This window comes from Physcomitrium patens, chromosome 11, assembly GCF_059467195.1.
Source record: "Physcomitrium patens ecotype Gransden chromosome 11, ASM5946719v1, whole genome shotgun sequence".
NCBI lineage: Eukaryota > Viridiplantae > Streptophyta > Bryopsida > Funariales > Funariaceae > Physcomitrium > Physcomitrium patens.
The window spans coordinates 15,041,267-15,063,850 of NC_143420.1; the positions used below are offsets into that span (position 1 = coordinate 15,041,267).

General features: G+C 36.6%; 3 protein-coding genes and 1 long non-coding RNA gene across 6 annotated transcripts; 1 reads left to right on the forward strand and 3 right to left on the reverse strand.

Moving 5' to 3' along the window:
- Positions 1-569: 569 nt before the first annotated feature.
- LOC149988165 (uncharacterized) lies at positions 570-1,539 on the reverse strand. 2 transcript variants are annotated; one of them, XR_016505607.1, is made up of 2 exons: positions 1,260-1,539; positions 570-916 (listed from the first exon to the last, which is right to left on the reverse strand). It is a non-coding gene; the product is annotated as an uncharacterized LOC149988165 (long non-coding RNA). The 2 variants fall into 2 exon arrangements; XR_016505606.1 differs by having other exon boundaries at positions 1,221-1,539.
- Positions 1,540-5,234: 3,695 nt separating this feature from the next.
- On the forward strand, positions 5,235-7,966 carry LOC112288412 (adenylate kinase 3). 2 transcript variants are annotated; one of them, XM_024532547.3, is made up of 6 exons: positions 5,235-5,618; positions 6,246-6,391; positions 6,614-6,733; positions 7,033-7,200; positions 7,472-7,561; positions 7,719-7,966. In XM_024532547.3, the coding sequence occupies exons 1-6, from the start codon at positions 5,513-5,515 to the stop codon at positions 7,815-7,817; spliced, it is 729 nt and encodes a 242-aa protein (XP_024388315.1). In that variant the 5' UTR covers positions 5,235-5,512; the 3' UTR covers positions 7,818-7,966. The 2 variants fall into 2 exon arrangements, with proteins under 2 accessions (XP_024388315.1, XP_090110520.1); XM_090254394.1 differs by having other exon boundaries at positions 5,358-5,618; positions 7,472-7,599; positions 7,719-7,917.
- A 4,630-nt stretch (positions 7,967-12,596) lies between these two features.
- Positions 12,597-17,444, reverse strand: LOC112289126 (phytochrome-associated serine/threonine-protein phosphatase). Its single transcript, XM_024534076.3, has 10 exons — positions 16,920-17,444; positions 15,901-16,047; positions 15,411-15,478; positions 15,156-15,213; positions 14,812-14,922; positions 14,425-14,475; positions 13,959-14,102; positions 13,641-13,736; positions 13,369-13,440; positions 12,597-13,172 (listed from the first exon to the last, which is right to left on the reverse strand). Exons 1-10 carry the CDS (start codon positions 16,998-17,000, stop codon positions 13,089-13,091), a joined length of 912 nt encoding a protein of 303 aa, XP_024389844.1. The 5' UTR covers positions 17,001-17,444; the 3' UTR covers positions 12,597-13,088.
- A 2,168-nt stretch (positions 17,445-19,612) lies between these two features.
- LOC112288184 (uncharacterized) lies at positions 19,613-22,085 on the reverse strand. The gene is made up of 2 exons (XM_024532113.3): positions 21,899-22,085; positions 19,613-21,736 (listed from the first exon to the last, which is right to left on the reverse strand). Exon 2 carries the CDS (start codon positions 21,619-21,621, stop codon positions 20,038-20,040), a length of 1,584 nt encoding a protein of 527 aa, XP_024387881.1. The 5' UTR covers positions 21,622-21,736; positions 21,899-22,085; the 3' UTR covers positions 19,613-20,037.
- Positions 22,086-22,584: the final 499 nt, after the last annotated feature.

Sequence of the window (22,584 nt, forward strand, 5' to 3'; positions counted from 1 at the left end):
AAACTTAATACTTTATACTCCAAATGGTCTTTTCTCTCTTGTCTTCTTCTACTCTTCAAATTTTTGAATATGTATCCTCTCATTTCTAATTCTTCTATTCCATATAAATTCTATATCTTGTCAAATAATAACATTATACTACAAATAAATAAAACTATTAAAAATTCCAATTTATTAAACTACATAAAATCTATTTACATCACATAAAAACAATATTATTCATAAAAAGATGAAATAACACGTTTTTATATCCTAACTTCTAATGCCATCACAATCCTCTTATATTTAAAAACACAATCTCCCATGCATATTTTTTATTGTTAATATTTCACAAGTATTAATTGCTTAATCAATAAGCATACTAAATGGTCATCAAACTTACTCAATTACATACCAAGATTTGTAGATAGCTATGTTGCAAATTCTTTCCAACTCTTAGCATTCAATATCTTCACAATAAAAACAGTCCCACATAATGTAAATTAATTCACCCTCAATGCAAATCAATACTACAACACATTTCACATTTTCCCATCAAACCATTCAATTTTTCATCATGAAGATCTAACTTCCAATAATTGTATCCAATTGCATCATTTTCAAAACATTTTCTGCCCACAAATTAACCACCCTTTAAAAACTACTTCTCACAAACTAAAACCAAGAAGTATCCTACACATATATGCTCTTTCAATTCCTAAAATCAAAAGCTTCCACAATAACCATCAATTTTAGCATCGATTGAATACCAATATCCCACTGTCTAGATCCACTTCCCAAACCTTCAAAAAAGCAACTCCTGTGGGATCAATCCAAAACACACAACTTCGTTGCAGACCACATTCCACTTGAGATCCAATGCAATCTCGTGCTCATGCTTACTAAACTGCCACAAAGCCATCATCAAACTGCTGTCCTGCAACAGCATCCCACTCAACTCTAATCACATGCAAAATCACAGAGATCCAGAAATCGGCCACAGGAAAGGTAATCTTCTTCGAAACCCACAACATGAACACCATCGACCACTCTACCCCTCACGACCACCACGAACACACCAAACCTCTCACGCAAATCTCAGACGCCCTCCATCCCATGCAATCGTAACTGAGCAGCAACCGCAACAACAAAACCCCTGCACACCCAAGTAGAGCGACTTCGCCACAGCCCACCAACTGATGGTGTGAACCTGCACATCGACCCTCACAGCAAACCCTCACCGATACAGGCACTCCGGCAAAGCTGATCTTCATACGCACCGTCCAGGTATGGACATTATAGCCGTATCGCTTCAGATCCCGTCAGGGCCTTGACGCTGGAAACCTCCAACACTTGCACTCACGCTGCTGTCCGCTCCACCCACCACACCCACTCTCACAGCTTAACAAAGTACTCCTCCACTCTGATCAGAACCGCTCTTCAAGCCTCCTCTGAACACCGAAATGTCCTCAAGCGACTGTTGTGGTGGCACTACTCGCACGAGACTCAGCACGAAATCGCAGCACGAGAAGAACAGGTAGCGTGGAAGCAACAGAACACACAGGTTATGGTGAGGGCAAGCAAAGCAACTCTGGACTTGCCGAGCTTGTCGATGCTCGGGATCCGGCCCCGTCGTGGATGGAATCGGTACCGATTGGTGGCCGGCCTTCATCTGAGACAGTGATGAAAATGTGGCGGTAGGGTGATATTCTACAGCTGAGTTGCATGAGGGTACAGAAAACCAGAAAAAGACGAGCCATTCTTTAGACTACAGTGCTGCAGTATCATCCCACCGTAGCTCGGAAAACGACAACAGAGCTGAAAGAGGCTTTTAAATCGGGAGGCCGGAGGCAGCAAGCATGATTCTCATGTCAGATTCGAGGAAACCATGTTGACTTCGAATGATTCGGGTTTCACACGATGTACTCTTGTATATTTTGAAAGTCTACCTTAATATATATTTACAACAAACATTCAGATATGTATGCAGACATAATTCTTACAAATTCTGCGGTAATTTCAAGTAACAATACATATTCCTCCAAGTATGAAGAGCGACTGTCAGCATGTTACCAAAAGATCAAAACAAATTTGCTTATAAGCCCTACCGTACATAAAAGTCATGAAAGATTTAAAATGCTGTTACTTGAAAGTTACAACAAAAAATATGTATGATTGGTGTGAGAAGGAAAATTTAAAATAGAAGTGGAAATCTTACATAGTCTCTACCAAATACATTTTGCAATTGGTGTTTAGAACTGTGTAAATCAAGGTCCTGATATTATATGATGGATAGATTTTTATATGAACTTTATAAAATAACTCAAGGGCAATTATTAAAATAAAAATATTTTGATTCAGATTTCAAAATATTTTTACTTTCATAATTTTTATTTTATTTTATCATTATTATATTTTTTGTTTTGTTGTTACAGTCTAATTGTGAAAAATCTTACTATTTAGAGTTTCCTTTTGTACAATGTATTTGTAGCAAGTGATCTTCTGTATGTTTTATTATGCTTTTTGTGTAATATAAATGATAAATTCAATTAATTTGTAATCTTTTATAAATATGTCATAGTAGTTTTTTTTTTTTTTTTTTTTTTTTTTTTTTTTTATCATATTATCAAAAACAAAGGTTTAAATTTTGAATCTTTGCAGTTACTAGCTAAGGTTAAGATCCAATATTGACTAAGCTAGCAACACCTAGGCTTAATAAAGGTTAGCTACTTTATGGATAGTTAAATCAATTTTATTTGAAGCAAATCTAAATCTTATTTTCTTTGCTTTTGCTAATAATGGAAAAAGGACATGTTATGTTAAATTAGTAGTTACTAAATCCACTTGTCAACAAGCTTATATATCCAGTAGAAAAAAACCAATAAAATACTTTATAAGATAAAAGTAAAGAGGATATATAGAAGCCCTTAAACCTCACTTGTGCATTATCAAAAGAGCAAGAATGGAAAATATTTCAACATAAGCTAATAAAAATTTGTATCATCAAATGATGGTTTCATTTGATTGATTTATTTATTTATTTTGATTTTTTTCCATTATTTATTAAGTGTAGATAATACAACAAGTTTAATAGTAAGGATTTTTATTATTATATATGTAAAGCTATTTGTCTTGGATTCTATTAATCTCAATCAACTACAATTATTAATATTATCATTAAAATTTTGATTTTTAATAGCTTTAAATATGATGTGGTAATATTAGTATTTATATTTTTATATTTTTATATATTAAAAAAATTAAAATATATACATATATCTAAAATTCTTATATTTAAATAAATATTCAAATAATTATTTTGGATTGATTATTGGAGCTTGTAAAGTAACGATACCTCTTTATGTACAAAGTAGGATTTGATGTTATTGCCTTGTATGAAGCCTTCAATTGTGGTTTAGATTATTATACTATTTTAATCCTAGTTGGATATATTATACCTTAATATAAGTATTTGCATCAAAGTAGTATTTTATTGTATTATATTATGTTATATTATATTATATTTTTTGCTATAATGGAGATGGCTTTGTACACCAAGCTTATGCACAATAAAATTGATAGTATTTAGACATATCTAGTACATGAGTATGGTAGAGCTTTTAGAGCATATATATATTTGTCCATGGACCTTTTAGAAAAATCTAAAATATTGATGTTTCACAACTTACACAAGCTTTAAGACTAGCTACACCATATAAAGTCTTTTTTAGGTGAATTGTTGCCAAATAGCCTCTTGCAATGTTATTCTATTGCATTGTAATACAACTTTTGGGTGAAAGAACAAAAGAAGATCTATATTATTGAAGAGCTTAATTCTATATTGAAAAAATATAAAAATAAATAAAGAAATAAAAAAAAAGTTGATTCGTTTAGAATTCATTTGTAAAAGATAGAAAGAAGTAGAATATAAGTAACTATATTGTTTTTTTTTTTTTTTCTTCTGTTGAAAAAGACTTTCAATTACTTGTAGAGCCACAAACAATGCAAAATAAGATAGATTAGAAAATATTATTAAATAGACATCTTTGTAATTGTTATAAAAAGTTAAATTAAGTTCTTGAATGAGTTATATCTATTTGTAGATTCTTTTTATTATCTTTAATAGAAAAAAAAGGATATATATATATATATATATATATATATATATACAAATTTTAGATTGATATAGGATGAACACATAAACCTTATGCTTTTAAAACTACTACTTTTCTTATTCAAAAATTTTAAATTCTTAGTTTTTAAAATCTTACTTTTAAAATCTTAAAAGGAGGCTTAAGTTATAAGAAGCAAGACTAACTTTTTTTACCAAAGACATTTTACAACAACCAATCAATGTAAAAGAAAAATTTATACAAAAACAAAATATTTTAATTTCTCATATTTTTTAAATTTTTAATTTATTATTTCTTTTTTTCTTTTTTTTGATTATGTGATTTTATCAAATGTATATTTAATTACTTGTTTTAAAACATATTTTTAAATCATATTCATTTTTAATAAAAATGATATTTAAATTAAAAAATTGATGAATTTATTATTTCAAATTTACAAGTCACATGAAAATTATTAAAATTTCAATAAACAAGTTCTTATTATAAAAATAATAGTATAAAAAGATGAAGCTAACCTATTGTCTTTCTTTCATTTATGCACATTTGAACGGTGTTTTAATTCCCAATTGAATTTCCCAGTTTCCACGTGAACATCAGCATACACAACACAATCGGAGTATTAAGCATTGGCCAAACATGTAATCCTTGAAAAAATAATTTATCACATGAAGAATTTGCATCCATAACTTAAATAGCAATCAACACATGGTATATTATATGTATTATATTCGAAATTATATTAATATAATTTAATTAAAATCCATCATCTTTGAAACTCTTATACTCTCAAAGAAGAAATAAAACATACTATAAAAATGACTCTTTATAACACAAGCACAATAGAAATGAAGATTGGGCCGATATCTTGTTGAGAACCGGAATTATATTGATCGATAAGATCGAAGACGATAACCGATGACGGACTTTGAGTAGTTGAGAACCGGGTCATGCACCGTATTGGGTTGAGGCCTGGGATTAATCAGGCGGCTGAAACCATGTCCATGTCCGGTTGAGGACTGGCGTTAGTCCGAGCGGCCGGAAGGCATCTGTGGTTGTGGCATGGGCCGCCAAGGCCTGTGCAGGTTCTGAGCGAGGGCAGCATTGTCTGGTTTTTGCCTGATTTTTGGGGTAATTGCTGCGGAGGAAGAAGAAGAAGCAGCAGCAGCAGAAACAGGAATTGGAGACGAAGACGATTGGGAAGACGAAGGGAACGAAGGCAAAGACGAAGAAGATCAGATTAATGAAGGTTGTTGAGCGAGAGAGACAGAGATCGTGAACGATAGAAGTGGAGAGACGGCAAAAGCGGCCACCAATTGGCCACTGGATGATCATAAACACGAAGATTGGGAGACGAAGGGGGGCGTGTAGCTGAGAGAGAGAGCGAGAAGAGAGTGGGAAGCATGGCAGCACCCAACTTGGAGGATGTTGGGTCCGCTGCCCTGTTCGCTGAGATGCTGCGCCGCTTCAAGTGTGCCACCAAAGGAGAGAAGCGCATCATTCTTGTGGGTACGTCGATCGCTGAATTTAGTCCTCGGTTTATTTAATGCCCCCATATGAGAGCTCTTCCATATCTTGTTTGTGGGGTTGCCTATTGATGGATTGAATTCGTGCTTTCATGGCGGATTTCGCACGAGTTCGCCCAATTCCTTTATTGATGAAGTTCAGATGTTGATGGCAATTTTCTGTCCCGTCTCTATCATTCAGGCTCTGGCCTTGTGAGCTGCAAATGAAGAATGAGTGGAAAAGAGGAAAACCAGTCAATGGTTGGTTTATAGTAATTGACTTGTTCGGTGACGGGGTCTTTTCCAGCTCATATGCAAGCACCTCAAAGGATGTGTTCTTTAGGAGCTCACAACAATATTTGTGCATGCAAGATACGCAGGGTTAAAATGGGGATTTATTGAGAGTGGGTCTGTAGCTGCTGATGAGTTGTTTTGAAGCCTCCGGATAGACAATGATGCTACTGAAGATGAAGTGATTAATTGCTTGACTGATTGACTGATTGAAAGTTTGAAGGAACATGTTTTCCCCATTGAAAAAGCGGATTAAAGAACAAACATGAATGCAAAAGAAGGCTGCACACGAGATTGTTTGACCCTAGAGGCATTTTCCTTTCATTTGGGAACTGCGCAGGTCCCCCAGGGTGTGGAAAGGGGACGCAATCGCCGTTCATTAAGGAGGAGTATTGCCTTTGTCATCTGGCTACTGGTGACATGCTTCGCAATGCAGCTATTAAAGGAACACCCTTAGGACTGGAGGTCAAAGCGGCCATGGAATCAGTACTTGCCCATTTCTTACACCACCAGTTGTCCCCATCGAAATCTCACTTTTACACTTGCTTAAATGTGCTGGATATCCACTTAATTTATTTCATTCAAAAATCCTTGCGACCACCTATTGCAAAATGAAATCACCAATGGTTTACATTAAAATGTCTTCTCCGTCTCCTTAAAAATTGCTGATATTGACCTAATTATTTTACTAAGTGCACTGGCATGCAGGGGAAACTTGTTTCTGATGATCTAGTAGTAGGTATTATTGATGATGCATTGAAAAGGCCTGCTTGCGAGAAGGGTTTCATCTTAGACGGCTTCCCGCGCACGGTTGTCCAAGCTGAAAAGGTGAGTCATCTCAGGTGTGTGAAAGCTGTGGCGATGTGAGACGGAAACTTGTATTTATTTTTTCTATGTGGTTGCCAATTGTTTAAAGATAAGCTGTTACATGAACTCCTTGCACTGTCTTCTTCATGCTATGGCTTATTATGCAACGTCGGTGTCTGTAACTTTGCTTTGAGCTGTGAAACCAAATCATGGAGATTTGCTCCTTTGTGAACAGAAACCACCGTTGATCATATGCCATAATCGCATGCTGGTTCTGACACAATTTAAATACTTTAACAGCATGCCTGTGTTCATTGTAGTTGGATGCTATGCTTGCGAGACAAAATCAGCAAATTGATAGAGTGCTGAATTTCGCTATTCCGGACGCGGTACTTGTGGAGCGAGTCACAGGGAGGTGGGTACATCCACCCAGTGGTCGCTCTTATCACACCAAGTTTGCTGCACCAAAAGTTCCTGGTCGAGACGATGTGAGCTCCTCCCTCTCTCCCTCCCTTCATGTTCTCAAGCTTCAGTGGTTTCTAACTCATACTTCAACCCATAATTCGTCTCCAACCATTCAATACAGCTCAAATAGATGGGGTAGTTTTCTTACGTCTTGATAGCATTATCAAATTCTGCCATTAGTGAGAAATATGCAGCACCCAACTCTGCACTGAAACGGGAAATTCACTCTCCTGAGCATGTTTTCTACTACAACTCTGTGCAGCAGTCTGTTGATTAGCAAGTCCTTGGGTGCAGATTACAGGAGAGCCATTGATACAGCGCAAAGACGACAACATCAACACGCTCAAGAGCAGGCTTGAGGCATTTCACAAACAAACTAGCCCTGTGAGCACCATCTAGTTGTTCATCTTCCATGTGCAATTGTAATTTTCTGTTCAAGATACCTCTTAGCAAATGTGATTTTCATTATATAAGTGAGAGATGGACAGTGCATCATATTGCAGCATTTCAAAATTTCGCATTTGTAAAAACATTTGTGCAGGTCATTGAATATTATACAAGGAAGCATAAAGTGACAACTTTGACAGCTGATTCCTCATTCAGTGAAGTTTCAAGACAAATTGAGAGTGCCCTTCAGTAACTAAATACTGTTACTTTATTGGAACTATTGATTGCTTTGTGTTATTTAGCATTAAAAATATAATTTACAAAATAAAACTACGCATAAGTTACTTTTTAAATTGTAGTGAAATTATTTCCAAAAGTAATAAAAATCGATCATTTTTTTTATTACAGTGGAAACAAATTTATGAATTGAATCTATTGAGGATAAATAAATTATGTTTTATTTTTTAAGGATCACAAGCATTAAACTTCTTAACTCATATCAATGTAAAATTTCATTTCTAATAAATAAAAATTTACATGTTAAAAATAAAATGTTTGTTTATTGTTATTATACAAACATCTTTAAAAATGATTTCTTTAAAATAATTCGAGCTTGCTTCTTTAAATATGATATGCAATGCCTAATGATTGTTTCTTCTTTTATAGTATATTTTTCCTATATTATATATTTTCAAGACTTGTTTAACTAAAAAAAGTAATTTTAAATATAAAATATAATTTGATTCTAAGAAAGTAAAAAATGAATATTAAATAAATATTGAATATTGAATATTAAATAGTAATATTAAAAAAATTACAACGTTTTGGTTTAAAAATTTCTAAAAAATTAAAAGCTTTATAGATATTAAATTGTTGCAAATGCAACTTAACAAGAAGTATTGGTGCTCATTTTGAAATTTTAATATAATGCATATTTTTACAATGAAATAAATTATAATATTTAAGATTTTTATTTCTACAATTAAATAATTATCTGTAAGAGTAAAAAAAAAAAAAAAAAAAAAAAAAAAAAATTACACTTTTCTACCACATAAAAACAATTGTGAGATATGGATCAATATCTAAGCATATTTTATGACAATCATTATCAAAATTTTGAAGTTTCAATAATACTTAATAAAATAATGAAAAAAAAATACAATATATTTAACAAATATCATAAATAAAGGAATAATATAAATAAAAATGTATCTATAATTGCAAGAGTCATTTATTGTCAAAACAAAAGGAAGAAGCATAGAAACAAAGCATTTGTGCAACTAAAAAGCATTCTAGTTAGTGCTTGAAGACAAGGCTTGCAAGAATAAGAAGTAATATTGTAATTGCAAAATAAATTGGTGGCTGCATTATTGTCTTATGTAAAAATCAGCTTGGAAATGTATTAGGCAAGTTATTGTAGAAAGATATGCTCTTATCTTGAAGTTGGATTCACAACCCAAAAACAATGCAAAAGATTTTTAGAAATGTCTTTTTGGCATCTTAAACAACCCAGGTAAGCTTCCAATTATACTAAATACATATTATTAGCTTTAAAAAAATCTTAGGAATATCTTATTATATTCTAATTATTTTCAAATAAAATTTGATTAAATCCAAAGCATATCCTAAGTAAATTCTAATTAAAATTCAATCAAAATTTAATCAATATTAACAAATATTAACCATATCTTAAACAAATTTTAATTAATCTTTATTTAAATCTTAAATAAATATTTTAAAATTCTAATAATATCTTAAGTAGATGCAATAGCAAATTCAAAACCTTAATAATTATTATTTAATTATAATTTTTAATTCAAAAAAATTACACTCCTCAAACTACTAGTTGACAATAAGTATATAAAATTTGAAAAGAACTCAATTTACAAATTGGAAGAAAAAACTTCTAATCTACTTGAGAGTCAATTGTCACTTTTCTCTAACCTTGATGTTAATCTTCCAATATCAATAGTTCTTTTTTGCACTATTCACTTATTCTTAAAATTGTATACATGTTAGAAACTAAGTCAAATATCGATCCACAATAATTTCATTTCAATCTAATTGACACGTTCTACAAAATCATAGAAATCCTCATTGATCCTCAAAATCCAATTTCCAAGATTATAGTAGACTTGAATTTCAATAATCTTTGATTTAACTATCTAATTAAGATTAATTTTACCACACACATCAATACAATAATTTTTAAAAATCCACAAATTCTCACTTATAAGCGTGCTATACAACTTACACAATTTATCAAAATATAATCCATTTTTTATTCTACAAAAAATAGAGTTATCCAAAATAACCTTGACTTGATAAAGCTCCAACAAAATCAATATCTAATTTAATTCCTCAAAAACAATGCTCAAAGAAACCTCATCAAGTTTGTTCTTTATCTCTACTCTCTAATTATAAATAAATAAATAAATAAATAAAAACTTACAATTGTTTAGGGTGCGCAGTTTTGTATTTTGAGGTCTAGTTTTGACACTAGTTCACGATTGATCCTCTCTATATATCAATCTAAGGATTTTTAAGATAAATTTTGTTGAAAACTATTCTTTACTTCATTTAAAGATTTCTATTAGATTATTTTTTCTAATCTACTTTGTTTTGCTTTTAATCCTATAAGTAAGTAGAAACTATTCTACAAAAGACAATATTAATACTAAATTTTTCACTACCTCCATATCTTTTATCTATGTTTTTCTAAAGTAATTTATTAGTATATTTTTCAATTAAGTTGTTCTATAATATAATCTTTATTTTTTTCTTTTATCTAATAGCCATGTTATAATACAACAATATAAAGACAAAGAATAAGGATTTAAAATTTCTATTTCTATAATGAGTATTGAAAATCAAAGATGCCTTTGCATATTCCATACAAAAAGTTAAATTACTATTGATAATTCATTTTTAAAATTTGTTCTTTTTTCTAATTGTAGTAATTAGACGTTTAGAATTTTTGTAAATATAGGAGTGCAACCATAACAATGCCAAAAATTAGAAGATAGAGAAAATAAGTTCATATTCTTAAAAAAATAACAACAATAAGTTTATACTTTTGCAACCTTTTAGTTCTGGTATTAATAGATTGTTTAATAAAAAAAATTACTACTATCAATACATTAAAAAACTTACTCTTATAATTTTGTATCTACTTTTGCATCTTTAGAAATAAATTAAGATTATACTAAAATGCACCAAGGTGTTTTCTCTTTTTATATATATTCTTTTATACAAGATGTTCTTTGTTATGAAATAAAATATTAATTTGCTATTAGAAGCACTTCTAAGTTTGTTTAAATTTATGTTCATGGTATCATAGTTAAAGGTCAATTAAAGTGGCATCACAAATTATTTTTTTAATTCAATAAAGTTTTTTGATGAGATCTTTAAGAAGAGATCTATTGACTCAATTCTCTAACACAATAACTTGTGTATGTTAATATCTAAGTATATAGAAATAAGTCATGAGATCTTTTTATTTTAAAGATTTTAAAAATAGTTATGAAGTAATGCAATATTTCTATTAAATATAAGGTAAATTTTATTATTATTATTATTATTCTTAGTAACATAATTCTTTAAATAATATATCTTATGCAAATTAAAGATATATTTTAAAGAATTATCAAAATGCATGGTGCATATAATTATATATTATATTTCAAAATTTAATCATGCAAAGAGTATGACTAATATTCAAGAATTTTCTACAAAGTATTTAAACATAAAGAAGTTAACATTGAAAATGTTGTAAAAGAACAAGACAGTAAAGAAGAAAATTATCCAATCAAAATTACAAATAGAATAAATTTTATTTAATAGCTATCAAGTAAGCATTGTATCAATCATTTTATCAATAGTTTAAAGCAAGATCGATTTATTAATAAAGATGAGTTTTTCAAAAGTATTTTCCAAACTAATATACAAAAGAATTCAAATTCTTCTTATATGATTTTAAAAATCAAGAATTAAATTTGTACAGACTTGTACCAAAGATAAGTTTAACATCTTTAAGACAATAGACATTTGGCAAAGATTAGAACATGTATTTAATTTAAAAAATATATAGTTAGTTAGTGATCTCTATATGTTTTAAGTATACGTAGAGGCCATGAGTATTTTTCAACTTCATAAAAAGTAACATCTTTTCATAAACTTTGGACACAACCTACATTTGCAAAAAAATGTCTAGACCATCCAAAATGTTATTTAACAAATAACACAAACTTACATTTTCAGCATGCAGACAACAGGAATCCTTAATAAAATCCTATTCTAACTAGATATTACCAAGAACATTGAACATGACTTTGATTGTACGCTTGGTAGTATAAAAGACACAACACTATCCAGTGAACTGAATAAGAGTTGCTCTGATACTTTCCATAAGTGCATGATGAAGCGCTTTAAACCTCAATTTCTCATTTTTGAAGAAGACGTCGCCAGATTAGAATTGCCAGGTTTAGGGGTCATTATCTAAAGACAACACGCATACTAAAATAAGAGGCAAATACCTCAGCCATACAGCCAATTTCAATTGGTACAAAGTATTGCTGTATGAACTTCACATTAGTGAGGAAGGAAAAGAAGAAATATTGTAACGATGAGGTTTACCCCACATCTTTTTACTGTTATCAAATGGATCATTGTTAGAAATCCAATTCTATACCTGCAAAAATAATTGTCGTCCAAATAGACCTCGAGTGAAAGAATTGTAGAGAGTAGCAGACCTGAATGAAGAAGAATTCATTAAATTCATGCCCCTATGCCAAGGTCTAAAGGTTTGATGCGAAAAAGTCCTAGGTGAAGAATACATCCACAAAACCATCGAGAAGAACAAGTAGAACATCTTAAGATTCAGTGGATTGAGAGGCACAAGGCAACATGCTGCAGAAGACATAGAATTTTGTAAGCAAAAGCCATCTCAAGCTTTGATTGTTCACGATTTGCCACAAGTTTAAAATTGAAGAATACATACATCAAGAATGAAAAGAAGTCTTTGACTCTCAACTTTGGCTTGGTGGCCATCTTAGTGCTAAGATGGCATCTAAACTGGCGGGCGAAATTCAACATTCAACTATCCAACTTCTTAACATCACTGCACAAAATCCATATACACAGGTCATACCCTGAGTAAATGAATAAGAGATAATTCATCCCCACCTCCTCCAACAAAGTCTGCCACATCTACAACTATTGTTAGGATGTATTAAGATCTAACACACCTCGGGATAACAAAAGTCTATATCAAATGGCAAGATTACATTTCACCTCCATACATGATTGAAGGTCTGCTCAGAATACTTCCTCGGGACTAACCAAGACAACATACTGTTGCAGAATCACTAGGCCTGATCAACGTTGCAGATAGACAGGCAGACATTGCGGCAAAACACCATGATCCTGGTGCAGCAGAGCATATTATACTGATGGAAAGTTTTACTTCACTTGTGGCACTAGATGATGCTTTTGGAAAGTCATCTAGTGTCAGCAAAAGATAACTCTACAAGAAGTAAGGAACTCCTGCTCGCGGTGCCATCATAGCCTGATTCTCCTCGGTCTCAGTAAAAAATTTAACATCCCTCTCCTGCAAAGTAACATAAACGCGAACTTCAAAACGAAGCAAAGTAAACCTAGCTTCCATAAATAACTTCTTAAGAATAAATATTAGCTGACACACATGAAATATACACTTTGCATTGCAAAAAATTGCCAAATACATGTTTTAAAATAAAATAATAATATAAAATAAGCATTGCATACATGTAACACAGTAAACCTACCATATTTTCATTGAAGCTTAATATCGAAGCAACATTTCCACATCTATAGCAATAATTAGGAGCAGACCACACCTGAAACAGATCAATAAAGCATCACAATATACTCAGAAATCACAAACAGAGATAGACCATACAAATCTGATGCTTTTTAAAGAAACCCCAACATGGGCACAGCTTGGACGACTAGATCCCAATCCAAGAAAACACTTGGGCCCAACAATTCAAACTGATATCAAGAAGCTATCATGAACATACAAAAACACGGTGCATACCGTGACAAGTCCTTTGTCAGGAAACATATACTTCAGTCCCTCTTGTACTAGTTGATGAGCACGACAAACAAGCTCCAATCCGTTTATATGATTAAACTGCAATACTACCAACAACGTTTATCAGCACAGCATAACGATATATCTTGACCTGCAAGTTAAGTCTAAAATGAAACAGAAAGCCTTACACTAAACGAAAAAAAGAACAGCATAAAGCAGGCCTTCGCTTAAAAGGAGCACTTAAAGTGCATTGACAATAAATTTCAAAATAAAGCTGTTTCTCCTTAGAGTGCAAATTGAGTTAAAATGAAGAAAGCATGCCTCGGAGGTAACGCGTGCACCGAAGAGCCATCCAGCACCTCGTGGACTAACAGCCCAAGTCTCGATATCCTCAGGGTCACTCCACATCAGATCACAAAATGGCCCCTCGTGAGGAATCTCACACTGCCTCTCAATCACCCTAATCTGCAAAAAAAGATAACAAATGGCTTTGAGTAACTATCAATTGCATCCATGATGAAACAAAAAATTCACAAACTACAGGATCAAGATATTCAGGATAACAAAATTTATAGCACTGTCACATCGTGCGGTTCATGAGAAATGATCCACATAATTGATAACTCTCTCCTTCTACAAAAGACAGTAGTTAACCAGCTTACCAATGATCAGAGGCTCTGGTTTGCATGAACGAATTATCTAATGACACTCCAACTTCGATACGATTTCTCGCACAAACAGGAACTAGTAACTTCAATTACGAGATTGTAGTGAAAACAGCGCTTACCTGATCAATTGTTCGAACGTCTGGAGACAATCCTCCATGTACACACAACACCTGAAACACAAAAAATACAGGTTTGAATATTTAATATAGATGAGAGTAATAAGTCCAAACAAAAGCTAGAAATAACTAATCCTACTTGACGAACAACAAGATCACTACCCTGAAACTCTTAAAATGGTATAACCGTCGTAAATGTTCTAAAAACTTGGTTCACAAGACTTCCTCTCCAGCCATGTACACTTGAATGACTCCATATGGAATCCTAAGTCTACATGACTGATCAAATTAATCCTACAGCACGATGAGATCTACCAAGAGGCTCTTTATCGAAAATCTGGGTTGAACATACACACGGACAGAATTTAACCGTGCAAGTTTGAACTTTACCCTTCCATCTATGATAGCCGAGAGTGTCAGGTAGTCAAAAACGTCAGTGCAATACCGCCAAGCATTTGGGTTTCCATACTTACGCTGACATTCATCATAAAATCCATAGACCTGTCAGGCATACCACTTCGGACAAAATCAGAAACGTCTCGGTTATTCCAAAAATTGATGGATGCACGCACACAGATAGCTGTATCTTAGAGAAAATCAGACAGACATTTGCATGGAAACAATTGGTGTTGAAGACAAGTATCCACCAACTCTATAAACCACCCACTATCTAAACATCTGTGATCCTTCGGCTGGACCTATCAGCCTAATATTCGGAAAAGGCAAATCGATACCTGAGTGATTTGTCTACTCTCATGATTACCCCTCAACAATGTCATATGAGCAGGATATCTGCAATCGAAGACACATAAATAAGGATCCGTGGATTACTTTCTACGTCCAGTAACATTCGCCTGAACATCCTACCTGAAGAAATATCAACATGTAGGGTGAATTAAAGGTATGTTAGGGCGATTGTTTTATACATTTGTAAACTACCAAAACCCAAAGAGACCAGTCCATACTAGTGACTGATAATATTGGTATACCTTGCTTTCAGAAGCAAAAGTATTGTAAATACTTCCAAACTGTTATAACCTCGATCCACAAAATCACCCTGCACATGTCCACAACAAGACCAGTTTCGATAAGAAAATGGAAATCCTTATACTCGTCATGCAAGGCAGATGAAGAGCATCAGGCGACAGTGTATGTATATATATATATATACCAAAACAGAAATATTAACCACCAAGAGTTCTCATTCAACCCGGACGTTTGCTAATATTCTTCACATTCTTTAAAAGACCAGAATGTGCCGACCAAAATGCCCGAACACGACTGACTAGCAAACAGGTAAACTCGATACTTCTTAAGTTGAAGGGCAACCATGTAGAAGGGAAGCAACTCCAAGAGGCCTACACATTCATTGTATGCACTGAGACTTCAAAAAAATTATTGAAGATTCATTATTTATTCATCAATATATTATTCAAATTTCACATCAGCCCTAAAAAAGAAGCGTCTAGAGATGCGTACCATGAAAATGTAATTTGTACTAGGCACATGTCCTCCAGTCTGAAAAAGCTTCATTAAGTCATGAAATTGTCCATGAATATCGCCACAAACAGTAACAGGACTGTTGACAGGCTGAACATTGGACTCCTCCATCAATATTTCTTTCACCTGCGGGAGACAAAAGAGAGTTTATTGAGCAATGAAAAACAATGCCAGAGAGGCCATCTGCGCTGATAACCCCTCGCACAACCAAATAGAGCTGACGGCATTTGTGACACAAAAATGCCTACTGCAGATGGAGGCAGAGTGTTAAATCCTGAGAAATGACATTCGCAAACATAATTTCATTCTTTCGCTAGTACAACTAAAGGAAATAAGTAGAACTAGTATATAAATTTTGCTACAAATGTCTTTGCAAAATTGTAGAAATGGAGCGAGGATTCAACATTCCTTTTGGATTGCCCTCTAATCGCTTCATTCAAGTAGCTTTCTCAGCGATAAATCAGAAAAAATTCGGCAGCATGAGAGTAGACCCAAGGTATGAAAGATGCAGAACCATTTGCAACCCAAAAAACATCATGCATAGACAGTAATCCCAAATTTTCATTCCATTTATCCGCAGCAGCAAATCAAAAAGGAATGTCGAATCCTCGCCCCGTTTGTTTCCAAGTTGCTGCTTGAACTAGCTTTCAAACGTAATTTAGCTTCCTAAATCCTCAACAGCCCAGGATCACCGAAAATGCTAACCAATTCCTCTACATGTTCGCCAACTTAGGCGAACTTCCTGTCGCAACCGAAGCAACTGGAGGAACTACATGGAAAGCCAGGGCACGCAATTCCAATGCAAACACAAAAATTGGACGTGAAAATCATTCTAATTCCAAACCCTAAACACTTGCATTAACGTGGTGAATCATCGACACTCCGCAAATGCCTTCATAACTGGGCGGTGCGCCGCGGCATTGAACCGCTTCACGAAACCTGAAAACACCACCGAAATCCACAAGTACCAGACCCCAGGTAGTATCCCCCACACTTACATATTCACAGAGTTGCTTCAGCTCGTCTTCCAAGAGGTAGTTGCCGCCCTTTACTTTCTCAAGCCACTGATCCAAGTCCATCGTGTTGTGTCCAGCCAACTCCCTTTGCACGGCTCACACCAACAAGAAGATGCAAAACGCTAACACGTACACCGCCACTTGCGTCCGCAGCTCAAAGCTACAAAACCCCCTCAGGCCACGTCCGAGGGCAAAGTGACAGCCTGAGGCAACCCTAGCCCCCGCAACAAACAAGCTCCCAGACCCTCCCTCCCTCCCTCCCTCCCTCCCTCTGCCTGCCTTCCTGGCAAAGATTGTGCTAATCGGATACTGGAGCTCGTGGCTCGCGGTGGATGTGGAGAATCCAAGAGCATTTCAAGATGCGAGCAACCGAGTACACAACGCAACGCAACGTAACGCAACTCAACTCAAGCAAGCAAGCAACGAAGCGGAGCTCGGCTTGGCTCGGCTCGGGGGCTTGGCTTGGCTGGCCTTGGCTTGCCTTGCCACCCAGTGGCCGACCAATTCGGCTTCAAACTGCCTCCCTCCACTATCGACATCTACCCTTCCCATGTTCCGTTCCCACTACTCTATGGATGTCCGACTTTGCATCCATCCCAATTCGCATCCGTCGATCTCTGCATTCATCTATCGTTTAATTCATCTCTGTCTGTTCCTCTTTCATCTCTTCCTTCATCCACTTGTTTCTTCATTCATCTTCAGGCGTCCATGTTTCATCTCTTCGTTCCTTTCGTCATTCTGTGCGTTGATTCGATGTTCCTAGGATTTCATCCAAAACGATCATCTATCTGCACACTGGATTTAGAAAGCATCTTGTATGATGCAAACTGCCTGGTTTTAAGTTTTTCGTAATTCCAGAAGAGCGTGATCTATAATGTCATTATCATAATGTAATGTGATTATAATGTGATTATAATTGAATTATCATCTTCTTCTTTTTTTGTTTTTTTCTCATTAAAATTTTCATTTAGGAAAACCAGTGTAATTCATATCATTCATTGCTTGTACTGTAAGTGTAATGTTTTGTCATTACTGGCTCTCATTCAATTCAATAGCAAACAATAACTTCACTGGCACAACCTAAATGACCACGATATTGCATCAAGCTTTAACCTCATTTTTATTATCAAAATACTGTTTTAAAGTGAGGGAATTACAGCATTCATCTCCTGATAGTTTCGCAACATTGTGTAATAAATATAATTATAAATAAAATAAATCCATATTATTACCTGTCATTACTTTACTGATTTGGTTTGGGTGATTTTTACCAATTTTGTGTTTTTAGTAAAATTCAGTTATTTGAAAGAATTGAACTCAATAAACAATAGTTTTGGACAGTGCAAGATCACATAGGTTGTGATCCTTCATTCAAACTTGTAATTGAAGTGACATGTAGCAATTCAAAACTACGCACGTTATTTCATTTTTAAAAATTGTTGTCACGTTTACTACTATTCAAAGCTCATTCTAAAGACTCTACATATGTTTTTGTATATACACACAATAAAAATACAATTAAATATAATATCCAATAATAACAATCAACGACGACAATCGTAACCAATGCATTCTCTTTAATGATTTAAAACAACAAAGGAAAAAATCATTTAAAAACACAATAATACAACATATTATTAGTAGCACATAGTATGTGTAGAAGCAAATTTTGTATATCGATTAATTTAGTATTGAGATGGCATGAAGACAAGAAGGTCAATGTAATGAGTATATGATACTGTATTGATAAAACTACAATATTTTCAAAAATTAGGTGAAACAGTGATCTTTTAAGGAAGTTCAACTGCCAATTTGTAAGATCACCAGGACAAGGTTGAAATATTTTCGCTATTTTGTTACTACCTCACAGTAAACTTTTGATAAGACAAAGATATATATATTTTTTATAAACGAGTCATCAACATTCAAAACTTGAAAAGCAAACCAAAATCACTACTTAATAACATATCAACAATAATTTGGTCGGTGAAAGGTTTCACAACCCTTAACTCGATCGAGAATGAATCACAATGATACAAAACTCATTTTTTGATGTAGCAGCAGTACCTTCTACTAATCAGGGTTTACCAGGCGGAGAGGATGGTATCCAGTGCTTTCGATCCAGCGACCAATCCGATGCAAATAATCTTCCTTGGCGATGCCTTAGCACCCATCATTCCAGACCAAATAACATGCAAAATGTTCGTAAAAAGGTGGCACTTTTATAATCTTTCCAACTTTGTATGGACGATAGTTTTTGCACGCATAGACACAGATGCACGCTGGGAGAGGGAGGGAGGAAGGGGGAGTGCATGGAGACATCGAAGAGTGAGCATGCAGAAGCGCAGCAGGCGAAGGGGCCTCAGAGCTGAACCCCGAATGAAGTCTCCCACACGCAGGACGAGCAGGACAAACAGGACACTGACAATTCTGACGATGCTGAATGGCAAGCAAGCTGGGCCCACACAACGACAGTCCCCTGACACGTCCACTCTTCGCCCCGAGCCAGGCAGGGTACAAGAGCCTCTGCACAAGGCCGTGTACCAAACAGCAATAAGTTCAAAATCTTCCGTTCAAACCAAGGCACATCTCTTCTTTCATTTTTTCTAAAAATCATAATGAAGCTTTAAGCAAGCAGAATCAGAGGCAGAAGCAGCACCAGCACGCGATTCGGGTTCCAGAGAATCCAGGTTTCAGACACAACGCAAAAACCTCAACGATCAGTTGAGGATTGTGTACACTGCCAATGCTGGATATTGTCTAGGGTCCTACAAGGATTGTTGTCCACGTCAGAGGATAGAACAACCTCACGGATTCCTGTTTGCCTACAAGGAGAGGATCTAGACTGTATGTCCGATGTTGTTGCGTCAGGTAGAGAAGAGAAAACTCGCTGATCTCGATAAAAAATTCAATGCATTGTTTCTTTTCATTCAAAAACTGGCATGTCGAAGGTGTTGCAGCCATGATATGAGCTGCTAGAGCGAACCACTCCTGTGAACGCATCTAGCAAACGTATCAAGCAAAGATTTCGACAGGCAGACACACAAGCATACATAATCGAACTAACTCGTATGTGGGTTTTCGGGGAGGCTCATGTTTCTCAAGCGTCGTCCTTTTTGCTTTGAGACTCTTTGCAATGCGCGATGGCGCCCTGGATAGCGCTGTGGAGCTCTGAGCTCGAGCAGCTGGTGCTCGGACGGCGCCTGACGGATGGCACAGGTGGTTGTGGTGGCTTCCTGATCATGCAAAGGGGGATCATGTCCTCCGCGGAGAATCGGAAGCTCTGGGTGAATGGGGGGAAGCTCCTTGTGTTGGTGATGGCAGGCGTGGGGAGGCTGTGAGTGCTACCGGGAGCTTGATCTGCACAGTCGCCTTGGCTGCCGGTTTTTTTCTGCAGCACCTTCATGTAGCGGTGCACGTAGCCTTTGACCTTTTCCATGCTGCGATGGTAGTAGTGCTTGTCCTGCTCCACGCCTACTCCGTGAACGGAAGCTCCAGAATTCAGGAGCAAATCCCCGCTCGGCGCCAACTCCCCGCTGCAATCGCTGTAGTATCTGTGGTCCGAAGACGCGGGCGAGCTGGAAAAGAAAACGCGATGGTCTGAACTGAATTGCTCGTTCGGCTGGTTAGCATCCTGCAGGTGGCCGACGTCTTGCGTCGAAGTGGCCGAGACGTCCATGGGAACGTCCAGCGGCTTCAACAGCGATGATTTCTTCGCACCAAACAGGACCTTCCACTTGAACGGGGGTCTGAGCCATGTGGAGATACCGATTGGGCGGCGGCGGTGGTCGCAGACCGTGCTGTGCGTGCTGAAAACCTCCCGGTTGTGCATAAATGTCCATTTACTTTCGAGGTTGCGGGAGGCTGTGAATAAAGTCTCTTTGCCGCTATCGAATCCATCCTGTGAACTTCCGCTCGAGTCACGGGAGCTGCTGCATTCGCCGGAGGAGTCCCGGTCGGTTGAAGTGAAGGATGCGCGGCTGGAGGTGTAGCCGGCGTTCTCCTGAGCCAGCTCCCGAGGGTCCCACCATGTGGTTGAGGACGAGGACAAGAGGTTCGGAGTATTAGAGACAGGGACTGAGACTTCCCTTGAGTTGTGCTTCGGCTGAAACAAGCGTGCAAATCGTGCCTGCGACAGCGGCGGATTCCCATGCGTGACAGTATCCTCGCACTGGTTTCTGCAGTCAGGCCCCGCAGGATCTGCTAGATGTTTCAGCTCTTGTGGCCACTGCTGCTGCCCATCCAATGACAGTTTTTTCACCATCTGAATTCGTGGAGGAAGATGGAGCGGCAGCAGCTGTCCCTTAAAAAATAGCTCATCGGCTGGAGAGCTACCTGAAGGGTACTGGTGCTCCACCACTGCCGAGGACGATGTTGACATGCTACTAAACTCAAATTCTTTTAGTAATTCCTCGCTTGATAGCTGCTTCACCTCACTGCCGTCAACCCGGTCGCGACCTGCTTGCACCTCATAACTACGTTTGTCCGAATCCTCAACGTTAGTCACCCCGTCGACTTCGGTCTGATCTTTCCCGTCGAAGTTTGTTGACTCGCCGGGCGGCCACAGAAACAGAAATGACATGGTCGACTCCCAATCAGCGCAAAACTCTGCAACTGCTGTCCCTTCAGGACGCCGCGGCTTAATTTGGGTAAAGTCTCGACGCTTCCATTGCTCGTCCTCCATCCTAAGCCACCGTGGAACCACAGCTCTTCACTCACGATAATGTTTTGTAACAAGTTTCGAGCTTTGCAACTATTAGTATTTCTAATTTGCTGCAGTTGATGGTTGCGAACAACACCTGCACCAGATAGTATATATGCTTTCTCAGAACCTCACATTTAGGGAGGGCGACTTCACCACCTTCAAAGTGGTGAAACCGCAACAACGACAGCGAGGATTCCACGAAATACACCTCGTCACAGGAAATCGCATACATGGTCGTTAGGAACAAGGTGCATACCGTGACAATCTCCTTTTCAGAAAAGATAATGTGCCTGGCTCCCTCTTCATAAAAAAATTGTTTTACGCAAGGAACTTGAGGTCCAATGCTGGGACACAAAATCACGCGTAGAAATCTATTGCAGTAACGCAGTATGTTGAATATAAACGACCACCAACACCACACACCTCCGGACAGCTCAACATGAGCAATCTTCGGCCATCACGACATCCACTACAAATAACCATTTCATGCTGTTTTATCACGCAGCACTCAAGTTTGGTGCTGGTTCACCTCCCAAACCTCACCACCCTGAAACGTCATATCGCCGCAGCAGTCGGCCATCTCTTGCCGTCACCCTACCTGCCACTGAAGCGAACATTCAATTATTTCCAACCTGCTCTTCGCGCTCACGTTCTTCCCACACACCCTTGTCGACAACAGCGCTGCAGCCACGCAATCCCAATAATCATCGACGACACGCCCACACTCCCCATCGGAATAACACCTAGAGTGAAAAAGCAATCGGTACCCCCAAGAGTGGAACCTGGGCGAGACGACCTGGGCGAACCCACCTGAGAGAGACGTCTCTATTCTCACGACACCATAGCTAGAGCCCCCGCGCGACAGCAGACGAACGCAACGGACCCCGCGAGACTGGACGACGAGTACGTTGGGGTCAAGAGCTACACTTCCTCTCGGGCCAT